This window comes from Dromiciops gliroides, chromosome 5 (assembly GCF_019393635.1).
Source record: "Dromiciops gliroides isolate mDroGli1 chromosome 5, mDroGli1.pri, whole genome shotgun sequence".
NCBI classification, from domain to species: Eukaryota; Metazoa; Chordata; class Mammalia; order Microbiotheria; family Microbiotheriidae; genus Dromiciops; species Dromiciops gliroides.
Window position 1 is genome coordinate 196741574 of NC_057865.1, and position 19398 is coordinate 196760971.

Here is a 19398-nt window from a genome sequence, read left to right on the forward strand (position 1 = left end):
GATTCTTTGCTGAAGTGTACCTTAGTCTTTTCTGATCCCTCCCAAAAGGATTAAAGATTTAGACCAGCAGAAGAGGTGAGAGAATGGTTCAAGGCAGAAGGGTCCCAGTGGTCTTCTCCAAACGGATGGGTCTACTCTTTTCCTTCTTGGTCATCCTGGTGCTTTTTATCATTGGCATCATCCAAAAGCTCAATACAGAAAAACCCCAAGGGAAGTATACTTTATCTCCTTCTGTGTCAGACAGTGAAGAAATAGAACATCAATCTCCTTGGAAAATGACTCTGTACAATCTTGGTAAGTTTATATCACTTGGTCCCCTGAGGAACACAGTATATATAAAAGGATTATACAAGGGTATGTCCGATGTGTCCACAGCTATGGTTTAAGTTCAGGGAAATGAGGAATTGGAGAAATGGGGACTCTAAGAAATATGTTCAAAGATGCATTTTCTTTGTTTTTGTTTTTTTTAATTTTTCATTTATTTTTTTCACTTATTTATTTATCTGTTCATTCATTCGTTTATTTTTATTCATTTTAAATCATAAAAGTTTTTTATTTTCCAGTTACATGTAAAGATTATTTTCAACATTTGTTTTCATAAGATTTTAGTTCCAAATTTTTCTCCCTCCCTCCCTTCCTTCCTGTCTCCCCAAGACAGAAAACAATCTGATATAAGTTATATATGTACAATCACATTAAACATATTTATGCATTAGTCATGTTGTGAAAGAAGAATCAGAACACAAGGGAAAACGCTCAAAAAAGAAAAAACAAAAACAAAAGTAGAAACAGTATGGTTCAATCTACATTCAGAATCCACAGTTCTTTTTTCTGGATGTGGAGAACATTTTCCATCATGAGTTCAAAGATACATTTTCAATCCTCCATTATTTACTTAGAAGCATTTTAAATGTCCTGAGGACCAAAGAGGAAAGGTGAGATATTTCCTTGTACCCAGGAGTTGACCTTTTTTTGTGGGGGGGGGCAATGAGGGTTAAGTGACTTGCCCAGGGTCATACAGCTAGTAAGTATCAGGTGTCTGAGACCAGATTTGAACTCAGGTCCTCCTGACTCCAGGGCCAGTGTTTTATCCACTGCACCACCTATCTACCCCTATGGAGTTGACCTTTTGTCTGTATCAAGCATGTGCCAGGCCTTTCCTTCACATAAGTACCAGAAACAAATATACAGATGAATCCTTAACTTTCAGGAAATAGAGCATGGAGCAAAAGGTGCCTGAAATGAACAAAAGGACATTAAAGGTTTGGATCAAGAGTTTCCCACAAAAGGGGAATCTGGGATTGGGGATATAATAAAAGGCCCCAGGGCAGGAAGGAGCAGAGGGCAATAGAAATCAGCAAGTTTAAAATTTTTACCACAAATGCTCTTAAAGGAGCTAGGATTTTTTAGTCTTTTTACCTCTCCTTTGTATGAGCTTTGCACACAGTAGGTTCTTAAATGAAGGAGATAGTAACATGTCAATTATATTAAAGTTCCATCATCCCCAAGGTAGTGGGGAAGGAGTTAGCATTGGGGTACAGATTGAGAGCAGCAGAATTTTGGCAAAGCTGGAGTCCGAGAAGGTAGGAGGCAGTAGTGGTTGAGTTAAAAGATAGCAGTGGAGGGGCAGCTAGGTGGTGCAGTGGATAGAGCATGGGCCCTGGAGTCAGGAGAACCTGAGTTCAAATCCAGCCTCAGACATTCAACACTTACTAGCTGTGTGACCCTGGGCAAATAACTTAACCCCAATTGCCTCACAAAAAAAAAAAAAAGATAGCAGTGGAAATAGGAAGTAGGATCTCTACAAAATGTTAGACCTGGAAGGATCATCCTGTCTAGAACTCCTTCTCTTTGCACTACTGTTTGGTTTCTTTCTAAATCTCAGCATGTGGCCTGGCTTCTAGGTTGCCAGTGGCTGATAATAATCCCTCTTTACCTTCAATGGGCCTGCAATACTGGTAATAATGACAGAAAGAAGAGGGTCATGGCCTGGGCGATGGTTGATTCCAGTTCAATAGCTCTCTATAGGCTTGGGAGCTCATAGGCAGAATACACATTAAACTACATGAGTATTGGGAAGACAAGCACAGCCTCTATCCCCATCCCCCTCTAAACAAGCCATCTACCTACCAATCACGCTCCTAACTAAAAACTGATGATGATGTTAGTGTAGATATTGATAACCAACATTTCTAGTGTGTTTTTTAAGTTTTGCAAAGTATTTTATCTCAAATATAGCCATCAGCAATGCATTCCTTTTGGTTAATCCATGCCATCTACAGAGTTCCCTCTTCATATTAACCTATTCCTCATACAGATAGGTAACCTTTTTTTTTTTTTTTGTAAGGCAATTGGGGTTAAGTGACTTGCCCAGGGTCACACAGCTAGTAAGTGTCAAGTGTCTGAGGCCAGATTTGAACTCAGATCCTCCTGAATCCAGGGCCAGTGCTTTATCCACTGCGCCACCTAGCTGCCCCCAGATAGGTAATCTTACTAAAGCATAAGACTAAGATTTTAATTATCAGAGACTTACACCCAATGCTTTTCCATGCCCATACCCTCCAGAACTTCCCTTGATACCAGGGTTCTGTGCCTGGAATCATACCCATTGTCTCCTGATCTTACACTTGGCTCTTCTGGCTAGGTGATTTTGCAAATGTCTCAACTGATAAACACAAGTAGTATCCACTCCTATTTCTATCCGTTCAAATTCTTCTCTTCTCTGAAGGTCCAGCTGAGAGTTTCCTTCCTTGTTCCACCAAAATAGATGTGTTTCCTCCCTCTCTGAACTACCCAAACTGGTTTATTGGACCTCTCTTGAGCACATAATAATTTTCTGACTTGTAGAATAATAGTGGTAATACTTTGTTTTGTGGGGCTAATGGGCTAGATGAGTAATTTTATTAGTGGGACTAGCTGGTATGTAGTCTTTAGATTGGAGGCTCTTTGTAAATGACAGTCACAAACCAACCATGAACATGAACTCCCCCATTTATGTGTTGTTGTTTTCAATTAGAATGTGAACTCCCTGAGGGTAAGGGCTATCTCTAGGTCAAAAGAAAAGCACTAGACAGGGCTTAGTACAATGCTTCATACATAGTAAATAATTTTCCCCCATTCAGTAAAGGCAGGATTTAAACTGGGTCTTCCTGATTCCAAATTCTACATAATTCACCATGACATACTACTTTCCAATAATAAAAGCTGACTGACATTTCTTTAAAAAAAAAAATAAATAATGAGGAGGCAGCTAGGTGGCACAGTGGATTCAGGGCACTGGCCCTGGATTCAGGAGAACCTGAGTTGAAATCTGGCCTCAGGCACTTGACACTTAGTAGCTGTGTGACCCTGGGCAAGTCACTTAACCCTCGTTGCCCCATCAAAAAAATAATAATAATAAGCATTTTTATTTATAGTTGAGTTCCATATTCTATTCCTCCTCTCCCTCCTCTCATTCCTCCCTGAGGCAATGAGCAATCAGATAATAGGTCGTGCATGTGCAATTATGTAAAACATTGCCATATTAGTCATTTTGTATAAGAAAATTTGAGTAAAAGGAAAACATGAAAGAAAATGAAAAATAGCATGCTTCAGTCTGTGTTCAATCAATATCAGTTCTTTCTTTGGAAGTGGTTAATATGCTTCATCATTACTGAATAACAGTTCTATGGCACTCTAAAACTTACAAGGTGTTTTTTTAAAAAAACAACACATTATCTTCTTTGTTCCTCACAAAGGTGTGAAATGGGTACTAAGGGTATTTTTATTGCTATTTTATATATGAGGGTACTGAGACTTGCAGTTTTAATGGCTCACCCCCAGTATCACTGCTAGTTAGTGTTAAAGACAGTATTCGAGCCCATGGGGTTTTTTATTTGTTTGGTTTTCTGGCGGGGCATTGAGGGTTAAGTGATTTGCCCAGAGTCACACAGCTAGTAAGTGTCAAATGTCTGAGGCTGGATTTGAACTCAGGCCTTCCTGAATCCAAGGCCAGTGCTCTACCCATTGCACCACCTAGGTTCCCCCTGAGCCCATGTTTTTACTGAGTCCAACATTCCCTTTGTTATAATTCTTTGTGCCAATGTCTTATCTCTCTATGCCATTGTAAGCTGTTTGAGGGCTAGGATGGCATCATTTATTTTTTGCCTTTGCATTCCCAGCGTCTGACACAGTGCATTCATTGCACATAGAGTAAGTACTTATTTGTCAAAATGGATTGAATTTACATTCCAGAAAAATCAAGAAATAGCAGTAGAAAGGGCAGCTAGGTGTCACATTGAATAGAGCATTGGGCCTGAAGTCAGGAAGACTCATCTTCATGAGTTCAAATGTGGCTGAGACACTTACTAAGTGACCCTGGGCAAGACACTTAAGTCTGTTTGCCTCAATTTCTTCATCTATAAAATGAGCTGGAGAAGGAAATAACAAAGCACTCCAGGATCTCTGCCAAGAAAGCTCCAAATGCAGTCATGAAGAGTTGGACATGACTGAGAACGAACAAACAGTACAACAGTACAAAAGAACAACAAAGTGAGAGAAAGGAAAACATATTAAGCTCTAGAAACATACATCCTCATCTACATTAATCTGTCATATCAGAGCTAATTTGCTATACAAACTTTGAAAGAATATGCCACAAGACTGGTGAGATTTAATGGTCCTAGAATAGGGATTCTTTGAAGAAGAGAATAAGCATTTATTAACCACCTACTATGTGCTGGGCACTCTGCTAAGCACTTTATTAATATCATCTCATTGGAACCTCACAACAACCCTGGGATTTAGGTGCTATTGTAATCACCACTTTATACCTGAGGAAATTGAGGCAGACAGAGCTTAAGTGACTTGCCCAGGATCACACAGCTAGTAAGTGTCTAAGGCCAAATTTGAACTCAAGTATTCTTGGATTCTAGGTGGCACAGTGGATAGAGCACTGACCCTGGAGTCAGGAGAACCTGAGTTCAAATCCAGTATGAGCTGTATGACACTGGGCAAGTCACTTTATCCTGTTTCCCTCAGTTTCTTCATCTATAAAATAAGATGGAGAAGGAAATGGCCAAACACTCCAATATCTTTGCCAAGAAAACCCCAAATGGGGTAATGAAGAGTTGGACATGACTGAATAACAACAACTTCTTGGATTCTTTTTGGACCTAACATTCTACTCACTAAACTACCTACCTGCTTTCAGACCTGCTTATTGATGGATTACACAAAATAATTTTTGTTTTTGGTGAGGCAATTGGGGTTAAGTGACTTGCCTAGGGTCACACAGCTAGTAAATGTTAAGTTTCTGAGGCTGGATTTGAACTCAGGTCCTCCTGACTCCAGGGCCAGTGCTCTATCTACTGCGCCACCTAGCTGCCCCACAAAATAATGTTTAAAGCATACAAAATAAAATCATATTTACAAAGGAAACCAATTATATATAAAAGTGTAATTCCCCCAATCCAAGTTCATGAGCCCTCTAAAATCTCTTTAAGAATGTCTTGTAGATTAGAGAGAGGAGGCAGTCATCCTTGAACTCCTACTTGCCACCCTTCCCAAAGGAGAGCAATACTCCTGGACCATATTTGCTGTGTAGAAAAGGAAGGAATGGGTGAACCATTTCACTCGTTCTGGCACCCAGACCACCTGATCCTGGACTCCCAGTAACCTCAGAAAAAAAATTGGTTATAAAGAAATGTCTGTGTGATCAGAGTTGCTTGAACTATGTATATTTTTTCCCTTTTCCCCACTTTCCTTCTCTCCCCTCTCCACCCTACATCCCTTCTGCAGAGGATTCCACAGGGCACACCAGGAGGCAAAAAGAGATGAAGCAGCCAGAGACTGTTACCAAGGCATCAAGAAGACTAGAAGATGACAGAACACAGGCCCCTGTAGCACCAGAAACTAGGGCTCAGGAGGAAGTAGAACACAAGCCACCAAAAAAAGTTTTCCCAAACTCAGTTCTTTTCCAACACTGGGGTGAAGGCTTGACTGAATCCCAACAGGTGTTGGCCCAGGAACTTTTCATTCAGTTTGGATACAATGTGTACCTGAGCAACCAGCTGCCTCTCAATCGCTCTACTAAAGACTTTCGAAGCCCCAGGTACAATAGCATTGCAGTTGTTCTAATAAAGAAGTTAGATGATTTAAGATATTATGCGGGGGCAGCTAGGTGGCGCAGTGGATAGAGCACCAGCCCTGGAGTTAGGAGTACCTGAGTTCAAATTCAGCCTCAGACACTTAACACTTACTAGCTGTGTGACCCTGGGCAAGTCACTTAACCCCAATTGCCTCACTTAAAAAAAAAAAGATATTAAGCAGTCCAGAGTTTTTATTTGATTAAGAGTTGTACCTTTGAGAAGGTACTAAAGGTGATGAAAGAAGGGAAAAAACAGTGAGAATGGTTTTGAAGGGCTGGACAGTGGACCCAGGAAGGCTGAGTAGAGTTTACTTTCATTCCACAGGTTATGAAATGGATGCAGAGTGGTCACAAGATAATTCTAGAATACATATCAAAGGGAGGCTGGACAGATCCTTGGAGCTCTCAGAATTAGAGATTGCATCTTCCAACCCTCTCATTTTGTAGAAAAGAAAGTTGGCACTAAACACTAAGTAAATTATTGGAAGCCACTCAGGACCCAGTTTATATACCATTCTCTCCCAAATTATCCATCCAAATATCTCTGTATTCTTTTTTATTTCCTCTTTCCTTCAATTTACAAATATGGAAAAATTCATCACTATGCAAGGCACATGAGAAATACTGTGACCTCATTGACTTTAGGGCTAAATTAGGGAAAGACCAAGCAAAGAGGAAATATTGTTAAGGGAACACACAAACAAGTAAATAGTGATACAGTGTGTGTATAAGTGCTGTACACACTTTTCATTTTCTCCAATCATAAGAATAAATATAATGCTTTACAGAGTCAGACTAGCAAAAGCCAAAAACAATCCTTGATAATCAGGGGCATTATCCAGCATCCCCTGAATTTGCTTCATCACTATTAGTAGTGAAATCTTTTGTCCCACTAATGTGGTCTGGGAACTTGCAAATTTTGACAATCGATCAATCAATCAATCAATAAACATTTATGAAATACCTACTGTTTGCCAAGCACTGCATTAAGGGATGGATACAGAAAGATAAAAAAAGAATCAGACTGACTTCAAAGAACTTATATTCTTTAGGGGATAAATAACATGTGCATATATAAGCAAATGTAAAATATATACATAGTAAAAGTAAAGCAATTTGAGGATGGAGAAGGAATTAGGGAAGGCAGCTGGAGACAATCAGAGAAGGCCTCATAAAGGATGTAGCAATTGAGCTGTACTTAGAAGGAAGCTAGAGAGGTGAAAATGGCACAGCACAATGCAGGGTAGCCTGGTTTTGTGTGTGCGAAAAGTGTTTTATAATTGTGTTCACATAGCCTCTAGACTTGTCTTGGCAGGTAGACTTGTCTGAAGTTATTTCAAATAGAATTTCTCTTTCTGTCTCTTCCTGGGGGACTTTGTTGGTAATATGTACAAATATGAGGGTTTATATATGAGCTTTATGGGGGTTGATTTTATATCCTGTAACTTCGCTAAAGCTGTTTATTGTTTCAACTAGTTTTATTTTGTTTTGTTTGGTTTTGGTTTTTTTAGTTAATTCTCTAGGGTTCTCTAAGAATATCATCATATTGTCTGAAAGGAATGATAGTTTTGTTTCCTCATTTTATTTCTGTTACTTCAATTTCCTTTTCTCCTCTTGTTGCTATAGGTAACATTTCCAGGACGATATTGAATAATAGTGATGATAATGGGCTGTTTCACTTCTGATCTTATTGGGAAGGTTTCTGGCTTATCCTCATTACAATACAGATAATGCTTGCTGATGGTTTTAGATAAATGTTATTTATCATTTTAAGAAAGTTCCATTCATTCCTACTTAAATTTAACAAAGCTTTATTAAATTATTACTTTTAAGGCACTGTTCTAGACGATGAGGAAAGGTATTGACTACTTTGTTGAGACTGACATGGCATCCAATTCAAAATGAAGAGTAAGTAGTTTTAGGAAATACAGGACACTAACTCATGAGACATCTAGGAGGTTTCTGTATTGAGTTAACAACTGGACTTGTGGGAGTGGATGAGGCCACCATGTTAGAAAGAAAAGAGAAGAGGGCCCAGGATGGAGTTCAAAGGATATAGCCACAGTAAGAAGGTTGGAACGTGGGTCATGATCCAACAAAGAAGTCTGAGAAGGAGCAGCCACACAGATAGGAGAGGAGTCTATCCATCAATCTATCATTCAACAAGAACTTATTTTTCAAAAGTACTATGTTCCAGGCACTAGGGATATCAATATAAAAACAAATAAAATTTAAAAAAACAAAACATTAAAATAGGGGGCAGCTTGATGGAGCAGTGGATAAAGTACCAGTCCTAGATTCAGGAGGACTTGAGTTCAAATCCGATCTCAGACACTTGATACTAGCTGTGTGAAGTCACTTAACCCCTATTGTCCCACCAAACCAAATAAATAAATAAAACCACAAACAAACAAACAAACCAAAACAAAACATTAAAACAACCCCTATTCCAAAAAGCTTTGGATAATCCAAAGCAAAAGAGAAGAGGGTAGACAGGAGAGGTTGGAGAGGGGTTTAAAAAAAATATATATATATATATAGTGAAACAGGTCCAGGGCAAAAATAAGGAAAAATAATCCAAAGGTTTGTGGCTGACAAGGTATAGGGAGAAATCTTTATGGAAAGGTTATGGGGCTATTTATTTATTCATTCATTCAGTTATTTATTTATTAAAATATTTATTTTAAACATTTATATTTTCAAAAAATCATGTTGAATTCTGAATTCTTTCCTTCTCTCCCACCCATCCCCCTACACATTGTGAAGGCGAGAAATGTGATATAAATTATATATGTGAAAAATGCAAAACCTATTTCCATATTAGCCATGTGACAATAAAAGCAAGAAAAACAAAGAAATTGGAAAAAAAATTCTTCGATCTGCATTTAGACTCCATCAGTTCTTTCTCTGGAGGTGAATAGCATTTTCCATCCCAAGTTCTTTAAAATTGTCTTAGATCAAAAAAACAAAAAAAAAAGGAAAAAAATTTTTTAACTGTCTTAGATCATTATATTGATCAGAATAGCTAAGTCATTCACAATTGATATCATTACAATCATGCTGTTTCCCTGGTTCTAATCACTTCACTTTGAATGAGTTTACATAAGTTTTCCTGCTCATCAATTCTTTTTTTATCTTAATTGTATTTTGTTGCTTATGGGGCTATGAATGTCAGTAAGTAGGATGGTAATAGGCTATTCTTCATCTCAGTTCAATTCATCAGGTATGGATCAATGTCTGGCTTTTAATAGAACTATAATAGACCCTTGGGGATATCAAAGAAGCATAAGGGACCTTCACAGTTACAAAAGACTGATGGGACAAGATACAAACCAGAAACAAAATGAACAGCATCAAGAATGACATAAGATAGAAACAGCATGCCACAATGCTACTATACCCAGGGTCAATGAGACCTTTGTTCAAAGTCCGTCTTAGACACTTAAAAGGTATATGATGCTGAACAAGTCAAAACCTCTGTCTGCCTAAATTCCTTCATTTGTAAAATGAAGATAATAATAGCATCTATGTCCCAGGCTTGTTGTCAGGATAAAATACTTGTACAGCACTTTCCAAACCTTAAGATTAGATAGCATGCTAGATAGCGTAATTATGATAAAGTGTTCAAGTCCTGTTGTATAGACATAAGTGCAGTAGGAAATCAGAGAAGAGAGAGATCAGTGGGAGCTGAGTAGGGCTTCATGCAGGGTTAAGGCTTTTTCTGATCTTTGTTGGATCTGATGGAATGTGATCAGTAGGGAAGAAATGGAAAGGATATGCAAAACAGACATATCAGCTTGGGCAAAGGTTCAGGGACAGGCACAGTAAGTAGTGAGATTGGCCTCATTGGGCCAAGAGGAGGTCAATTCAAAGGAATTTTCAGAGTTGCATTTCAATAAAGTAGGGAGATATAGATCTTCAATTTCCAGGCTAAGGGGTTGAGCTATGGTCTTCTAAGCAGGGAATGGTTTGAGTGGGCCTTTGATCAGTGAGGTAACATTTTAAAAGCAGTGGGCCTTGCAGGTGATTGAGAAGAGACCTGTGGCAATCATTGCAGGCCTCCAGGTATGAAGTTGTTGTTCAGTCATTTTTTTTTTCAGTCAAGCCTGGCTCTTTGTGACCCCATTTGGAGTTTTCTTGGCAAAATATACTGGAGTGGCTTTCCACTTCCATCTCCAGCTCATTTTACAGATGAAGAAACTGAGATAAACAGCGTTAAGTGACTTGCCCAGGGATCATATCGCTAGGAAGAGTCTAAGGCCAGATTTGAACTCAGAAAGATGAGTCTTCCTGACTCCAGGTATGAATCACTATCCCCTGAACTACCTGATTGTCTCCCAGGTATGAAGTAATGAGGCCTTGACTAAAGTTGAATCGGAATGATGTGAAAAGAACAGATTGGAAAAAAATGGTCTGGATTTACTGACTCACTTTATATGGGATAAAGTAATGGCAAGGAACAGAAATAACAATAAAATTTCAAATCTAGAAATGGGAGAATGTCAGTGCCTTGATTGTAGAAGCTGGGAAAGGGAGCCAAGGGTTTTTTTGGGGTGGGGAGCCAGAGGGTTGAGGGCAGGGTAGGGTGCAGTAAGAAATTGCATTTGGTTTGGATGGTCTTAATGAGTTTGAAGGACCTGTGTGACACCTACAGGAAAATACCCCATGAAGATAAGACAAATGGAAGAGGATTTTATTGTAGTAGGAAGGACTTAAGCCAGGCATATAGAAAAACTCCATGCTTGTCACTGGAATCAATAAATGAGGGTTTCTCTGTCCCCGATTGGCTTGGCTATTGGGTAGAAAGCCACTCTGGTCCACTTGAGGTATTGCAAAGTCATGACTAGAGGCAAGGGACTGGGTTAGGTATGTTTTAAAGCTCCCTTTTCTACATGTTAATTGTTTGATTGATTAATAATAATAATAATGTAATTTTCACAGGTGTCTTGAGAAGCAATATCCCCGCCAACTCCCAACCCTCAGTGTCATTCTCACATTGATGAATGAAGCCATGTCTGTTATCCATAGAGCAATCATCAGTATCATCAGTAAGACCCCTTCTCACTTGCTTAAGGAGATCATCCTGGTAGATGACTTTAGTTCAAATGGTAAGTAATTTGGTTAAGGTATCCACATGAATGCTAGGAAGGGGGCTTGGTTCTGGTTTAAAGTTTGAAACAGCCTTACAATGGAATTAACAAATACTTTTGAGCCTACATAAAGGATGGAGAGGATATGGAGAGGATCCAGAGAAGAGTCTCACATATGATGAAAGAGACAGGAAATACAGCCAATGATGAAGGCACAGAGGAACTGGGCTGATTTGGCCTGGAGAATAGAAAGAAAGAGTTGATAAAATTTTTCAACTGGCAGTTAAAAATAAATTTTTATTAACATTTTTTTTTGTTTTTACATCAACTACATTCCCATTTTTACATCTGCTACATTTCTACCCCTCTTGGAAAGCCATGCATTAAGCTAGGTAGCACAGTAGATAGAGCTCTGGTCCTGGCGTCAGAAAGACCAGCTTCAGACACTGACTAGCTGTGTGTCCCTGGGTAAGTCACTTAACTCTGTTTGCCTCAGTTTCTTCATCTGTAAAATGTGCTAGGGAAGGAAATGGCAAATCACTACAGTATCTTTGCCCCCCACCCACCCAAACAATAACAACAACAACTGTGGTCACAGAGAGTCAGACACAACTGAAACAACTACACAGCAATAACATGACAAAGAAAACAAAGAGGGAGAAAAAACACAGTTTAGCAAAACTAAACAACACACTGAAAAAAATCTGCCATTATATGTAACATTCCTTATCTGTGGAGTCCTGCATCTATAAAGGAAGCACAGGAAGTGATTTCTCATTTCTTCTTCTTTAGGGCCAAAGTTAGTCACAGTTATTTCACTGCATTCAGGGAGTTCTATGGAAAGAATTTATGCATGCCGTTTATTTTTTTTCCTTTAGAAGTCTCCACTGAGGATCTCTCTTCTTACAGGAGAACTGGACAGCCAGTTTAATCTTCCAAGACTTCCTAAGAAGGGACTGTATATTGACCACTGGGTTCTTTACCCCCAGAGATTATAGTTAGCAAAGGGCCTGCCACAGTTCACTGCCATACCTCTGGACCCTATAAGGGACTTATTCCCCCATCATCCTCAACAATACTCATTCCACCAGTCCCCATGCTACTGCTTACTTTGCTGCCCCTGGTGCCTGATCATTGTTGCTGACCCCTTATGTTGGGATCCACGGGCACTGCACCAAAACTAAGACCATCTATCTTGATTGCTGTTCTCTTATCTATGCATAGAGAACAAGAAACAAAGAAGAAAGGACCAAAAACTCTTCCAGGCAAGTTTTAGTTGCCATGTATGAGCAGTCAACATTTCTGCTGGGACATAGAAGTGAAGCACGGGTCTGCACTAGTACCCACTTTTCTGGGTGTCCCAAAGGAATTATAGTTTTGGATCAAGAACAAGCACTGTCTCTCCTTTTACAGTGAGGTTGTATCCCATTCCTCCCTACCCCCACCACTCTTCTAAGTGTAACGATTGGAATGACGCCACCTGCTGGAGACTTACTGTAGAAGAGTTCCGCCCATGAAGCGAAGGTCTTTGAGGGCAAGACCAGGAGTCTTTTCTTTGGCATCAGGAAGTGACGTTGAGTAGTGGGAGGAAGAAGGAAGAGACTAGCGCTCTGTCTGGCTCTCTTTCCTCTGAACTCTGGTGGAGAGCGGAGCTAGAAATGTTCTCTTCCTTTAACAGATAGGAATCTAGGCCTTTCTTTCTCTCTTTACTTTTTTTTTTTTTTTTTTTTTTTTTTTAGTGAGGCAATTGGGGTTAAGTGACTTGCCCAGGGTCACACAGCTAGTAAGTGTTAAGTGTCTGAGGCCGGATTTGAACTCAGGTACTCCTGAATCCAGGGCCGATGCTCTATCCACTGCGCCACCTAGCTGCCCCGTATTCTCTTTAATAAACGCTTAAAAGTTTAACTCTTGCTAAAGCTTATAATTTATTGGCGACCACTCATTGGATATTTTAGACAGACTAGCTAGAATTTTAGCCCTTAACATAAGCAAATTAGTTTACTTTGGCACATTTCCCTCTATCTCCAATTGTTGAGCCTCCTGGCAAGGCTCAGGTATTTTAATTTCAAGGACCACCCAAAGTGACTTTCATTGAAAATTGTCAACAAAATCCATTTAACAAAATTATTAATGATTTCCTAAATGCTATATAAAAAGTCCTAAGCAGGGGCAGCTAGGTGGCACAGTGGAGAAAGCATCAGCCATGGATTCAGGAGGACCTGAGTTCAAATCCCACCTCAGACACTTGACACTTACTAGCTGTGTGACCCTGGGCAAGTCACTTAACCCTCATTGCCCCACAAAAAAAAAGTCCTAAGCAGCCCATTCATCAAAGCTCTATTCCAAAATTTTTTAAAAAGTCATTAGGGTACAGAAATATGTTTAATGCTATATATCAGATTACCTGCTGTCTAGGGGAAGGGGGAGAGAGGGGAGGGAAGGAGAAAAAATTGAAATTGTAAATCTTATCTAAACAAAGGTTGAAAACTTAAATAAATAAATAAATAAATTAGGGGAAAAAAGAAAAGAAAAGAAAAAGAAAAAAAGTCATTAGGGAGGGCCTAAAGTTACCACAAATGGGGTTGGGGGGATGTGGAGTTCCCAATCACTCTCAAATATAAATTGAAGCAAATTCAACAAATGTTTAACTTTACAATGTTTAACATCATTTGAGGCATAATTCTTAAAGACTCATAGCATATTCACATGTGTATCTAGTTGTTGAATGTTAAAATATGGTTTATTTGCCTTAGTAAGGGCTCCTTCCATGTTCCATTGACAGATCTCCTCTGAAATCATGATTGATCACTGTGTTGATCAGAGTTCTCACAGAATTGCGTATTATAATATTGATGTTATTGTAGAATTACTTATCCTCATTCTGCTATTTCACTGAACATTATTTCACGAGTCTTCTCCAGATTCTTTAAAACTATCTTTCTTCATTTCTTATAGCACAATAGTATTCTATTACATATAACATATAATAGTATTCTATTACATATAACATATAATAGTATTCTATTACATATATATATATATATATACATATATATATATATATATATGAAAAAACTAACAAAAAAGGAAAAGATCAAGGGGTAGAATGCAGTGAAATTACTACGACCAACTTTGGCCCTAAAGAAGAAGAAATGAGAAATCACTTCCTGTGCTTCCTTTATAGATGCAGGACTCTGCAGATATGGAATGTTACATATAATGGCAGACTTTTTCAGTATGTTGTTTAGTTTTGCTAAACTGTGTTTTTCTTCCTTTTTGTTTTCTTTGTTATGTTATTGTTGTGTGGTTGTTTCAGTTGTATCTGCCTCTCTGTGATCATAGTTGTTATTGTTGGTTTTCATACACTGTTTAGTGCCTTTTAAGACATACTTCTAAGTTGATTTCCAAAATGGCTAAACCAATTAACAGCTCTATCAACAGTGCATCAATGTGTCTCTTTTCCAATAGCTCCTTCAACATTTGTTGTTTTCCTTTTTTTGTTGTTGTTAGCTTTTTTTCATATGGTGAGTGATATCTTGTATTTCCTTCCTTTAACCATTTATCATTGTGGTCTTTGCCAGGATTTTCCATAAGCCAGATAATGAGGAAAGAAACCTCAAACTTATTTGACCCAGCCTAGGTCAAAGGCAGACAAGAGGGAGCTATGGCAATTCATCTATTAACTGTGCTAAATTCACAAATGAACTTGATAGGATTCATGCTAGGGAGAAAATGCTTTTAAGTTTGAGCTCACTATCATTGAGCAATGAGGTGGCATAAGGAAATATTGTCTCAGGTGTTGGAGAGAAAGGAAAATGCTTTGTAACTTCCATTCTTGCTATATTATTCTCAAAACAATATTGCTGTTACTGTATACAATATTCTCTTGGTTCTGCTCATTTCACTCTTCATTATTTGATGCAAGTCTATCTATGTTTTCCTAATGTTATCAAGCTCATCATTTCTTCTAGCACAATGATATTCCATCACAATCATATACCACAACTGCTTCAACTATTTCTCTTGTTATATTACTGAAGAAAATATACTTTTGTAAAACAATAATAATAATGTTATATGATGGATGAAATTTGAAAATAACTAAGGAATCAAAGGTTTAAGATTCTGAGATATTGATTTATTAAGCAATAGATGCCAATTGCATAACAAATCAGGATGAGGTCACCTCAGCTTGACACTGGACACAAAATATAGGGGAAGGTGGATTTTATGCATTAAAAGCAAACAATTAATAGGATACCAGGATACAAGATTAGGTCATCTGATTTCCAACTGGAGGAAATATTGGGGGCTTATTTACATGAAAATGGAACAGATCTCCAAAGAGAGTCAGTTTTACAAACCAGTTTTGTTTACACAATTTCCATAATTCTCTTATCTCTGAGTTACTATAATAGGATGGAAGTATGAAAAAAATCTTACAATTTTAATCTGTATTTGTGGTGAAATTATAACATGGATATGATATTCTTTTAAGGGGGAATTAGATAAACTAATAAGACAAAGATGTTAGGTAAAAGTTTTCTAATTAAATGAACTAATAAAATTTTTAAAAAGCAACAGATTGTACTGTTTTATCTAACATATATTAATCATATAATACATATGTATACATATGTATACATAAACACATACATATATATGTATGTGTATATATATTTGACTTCCAAATGTCTCTAGTATAGAAATTCAGGATTGATTATGTTTTAATAAAAAATTCTCAAAAGTAGGTTAAATATTTTACACAAAAAATTGTTTTGATAATTGTAAAGAAAATGAAATTCTTTTCCCATTTTAAAGTTTCTGTCTGAGAATTTTAAAAAAAACAGAAGGCTTCGTTTTACAAGTTAGATCCTCATAACTTTTTTTTATATTTTTATATCAGGTACAAGGTTTAGGTAAAGATATATACCACAGTAAATAGTGTTTAAAAACTGGAGTTCTCTGAAATTTCAGGTTTGAAAAAGATTGTACCAAATTGTATTTGTCTTGGTACTGGCAAATTTTAGCAGAATTATCTAGGAATCTCTACAAGTGAGTTGGAACCGGAGAAGCAGAGGGTCCTTTAGAGTTGTCTTAAGAATGAGGCCTTGGGGCAGCTAGGTGGTACAGTGGATAGGTCTTTTCTTGGCACATAATGTTCATGGTCAGCATGAATACATTAAAAAACCTTATAAATTTGGCTTATAAATGATCCTGGTGGCTGGGGCAGCTAGGTGACGCAGTGGATAGAGCACCGGCCCTGGATTTAGGAGGACCTGAGTTCAAATCCAGCCTCAGACACTTAACAATTACTAGCTATGTGACCCTGGGCAAGTCACTTAACCCCAATTGCCTCACCAAAAATAAATAAATAAATAAATAAATAAAAATAAATGATCCTGGTGGGGGTGGACTGGGCTGGGCTGGCCTCCTCCCCCCATGAATCAAAGTGGGGAATTAAGAGAACTGTGAGAACCAAGACTTCACCTTGTAAAATGCACTCCATTTTGAGACCTAAATTTCATTTCCTTATGAATTTCACAGATTTGCTAATTATGGAAATTAAGTGACATCCTGTTTCACATCTAAGAAAGTACAGTTGCTCGCTTTCCCCTCTCCTAATTTGGAAAGCCCATGATCTTATAATTAGAAATCATATTGCCTAATCATATGGGCAGTGAGATGGTGCAGGAGGAAATAGAATGCCAGACCTGAAGTAATGAAGACTCATCTTTCTGAGTTAAAATCTGGCCTTAAACACTTACTAACTGTGTGACCCTGGGTAAGTCACTTAACCCTGTTTGCTTCAGTTTCCTCATCTGTAAAATGAGCTGGAAAAGGAAGAGGGAAACCACTCCAGTATCTTTGCCAAGAAAATCCTAAATGAGGTCACAAAGAGCTGGACATACCTGAAAAATGAACAATAATAATATTGCATCCTGGCTTATACCTTGTTAATTGTTTGCTTTTAATCCATAAAAATCTGTTTTCCCTCTGTATTTGTGATCCAGTGTCAAGTTGAGGAGACCTGGTTCTGATTTGTTATGCAATTGACATGAATTGCTTAATAAATTGATATGCTTGGAAGCTCAAATCTTTGTTTCTTCAGTTATGTCACATTTCACCTGTCACAGTTAACAATATTAGAATTTATAGAGTGCTTTAAATTTCGCAAAGTATTTTACATATAAGATATCCTCTGACCCTTACAATAACTCTGCGAGATAGGTGCTATTATTTTGCCAGTTTTGCAAATGAGGGAACTGAGGATTGGAGAGCTCAAGAGACTTCCCTGGGTCAGGTAAGTCAAATCATTGATTTACCAGGAATATTTCCATGATTTAAACTTGAGTCTGACAGGGGCCACTAAACAAGGCCTTATGATTGTATCTTTGATCCTACATTTCCATTATCTGAGACCAACTTTTAATCTATCACCCAATCTAAATCTATAATAGGCTACTTGGATATACTTCTTTCCCTCTGAAGTAAGAATGAATAAGAATCTTTTGGCAGGGGGAGATAATACTACTTGAACCCATTCAGGGCCCAAAGCTGAATAACAAGAGAGTGAATTACCCTGGAGTACAGTAACACAGTTGTTCCTTTGTCAGGGTAGACATATTGGAACAAGTAGAAACTGCCTAATTGTTTAGTATCATGCATACATGTCCTCTGCCCTCTGGAACATGAAAATTTCAGTATCATCAAATACTTGTCCAAGAAATTCAGCAAAAAATGTGCTTTTTTGGCAGAGGAGCTCAAGAGCGATTTGAACAAACAGATCCAGCTTTACAAAAAGAAGTATCCCACACTACTGAAACTAATACGTCATACCAAAAGAAGAGGCCTTACGCAGGCTCGCCTCTCTGGCTATCAAGCTGCCACAGCAGATGTGGTTGCCATCTTGGATGCTCATGTGGAAGTCAACACTGGATGGTGAGGCTCCCTTGAGTTGTTACCCACCTGGAAAAAGGCAGTGAGTCGTTGGACCCTCCATAGTCCAGGAAATGAGGAAGTAGATATGGATATGGTAATAGAAAAGCCAAAGGAGAAGAGAGTCCTTGTTTCTTGGATTTTAATCAGCCAAGGCAGACAGCATGGTGTTTTGTGGAAAGCCCTAGGTTTAAAGTGAGACTTAGTTTTATTCCTAAATCTGCTACTACCTGTCCTTGTGGCCTTAGAAGTCACCTAACCTTCCTGGAAATCATTTTTCTCATTTGTTCAGTAAAAGGTTATGGTGAAATTTTCTCCAAGATTCTTTAAGATTAAAATATTTTATAGCAATCCTGTCTGCAGGAGTAGAATGTGTGTGTGTGTGTACATATATGTGTCTCTCACACACACTTATATTTATATAGCACTTTATGGTTTACAAAGCACTGTTTCATGACAATCCTATGAGGTTTTTTGCTTTTTTGTTTTTGTTTTTTGTTTTGTTTTTTTGTGGAGCAATGAGGGTTTAAGTAACTTGCCTAGGGTCACACAGCTAGAAGGGTCAAGTGTCTGAGGCCAGATTTGAACTTAGGTCCTCCTGAATCTAGAGCTGGTGCTTCATCCACAGCACCACTGAGTTGCCCCCTGTCCCATGAGGTTTTACAAGAACAATCTTATAAAAAGAGGAAGCTGGGGCTGGATAAGATTAAATGTGTATATATTTACACAGCCAGAGTGTGTTGGAGCTAGGAACTCAACTTAAGTCTCCTTATTCAAAGTTCATGGGAGAACCAATTGACCAAGGTATGTCACTTGGAAAGTGTGGGCACAGAAATGGGTGAGCCTTTTCATCTAGTATAGGAATAATCTTTACCAGATCATAACTTTCACATGATACTTTAGCACAAGGAGATCTGGCCCCTAATCTTTTCTCTATCTCTGACACCAGTAAGTTTGCTCTCCTCCTGCCCTTGTTCCAGGCTTCAATATGCCAGGCTATCAAATAGGGATGATAATCTTAGTCCATACTTTGTTTCTCTGTATCAGACTGTAAATCCCTAATCAAGAATATCTCAGGGCTCTTACAGATTATCCTGGAACCACCATGCATCCTTTGGGATTCTCTAGAGTAAGATTCATCCTGCGATTGTTGCCTCTCAGTGTTGAAGAATACTTTTTAGGCATACCCTATTTCTGACACAAATCCCTGGTTTTGCCCCAACATTTCCTGAGCCACCAACT

At 38.2% G+C, this 19398-nt stretch overlaps 1 protein-coding gene across 1 annotated transcript in view; it reads left to right on the top strand.

Moving 5' to 3' along the window:
- Nucleotides 1–125: 125 nt before the first annotated feature.
- Nucleotides 126–19398, top strand: part of LOC122728907 (probable polypeptide N-acetylgalactosaminyltransferase 8) — a 27985-nt gene continuing 8712 nt past the window's right edge. Inside the window, exons 1-4 of the mRNA XM_043967616.1 lie at nt 126–294; nt 5779–6091; nt 11069–11235; nt 17976–18159. Of these exons, the coding sequence (XP_043823551.1) occupies nt 126–294; nt 5779–6091; nt 11069–11235; nt 17976–18159 (833 nt within the window). The remainder of the gene's footprint in view (nt 295–5778; nt 6092–11068; nt 11236–17975; nt 18160–19398) is intronic.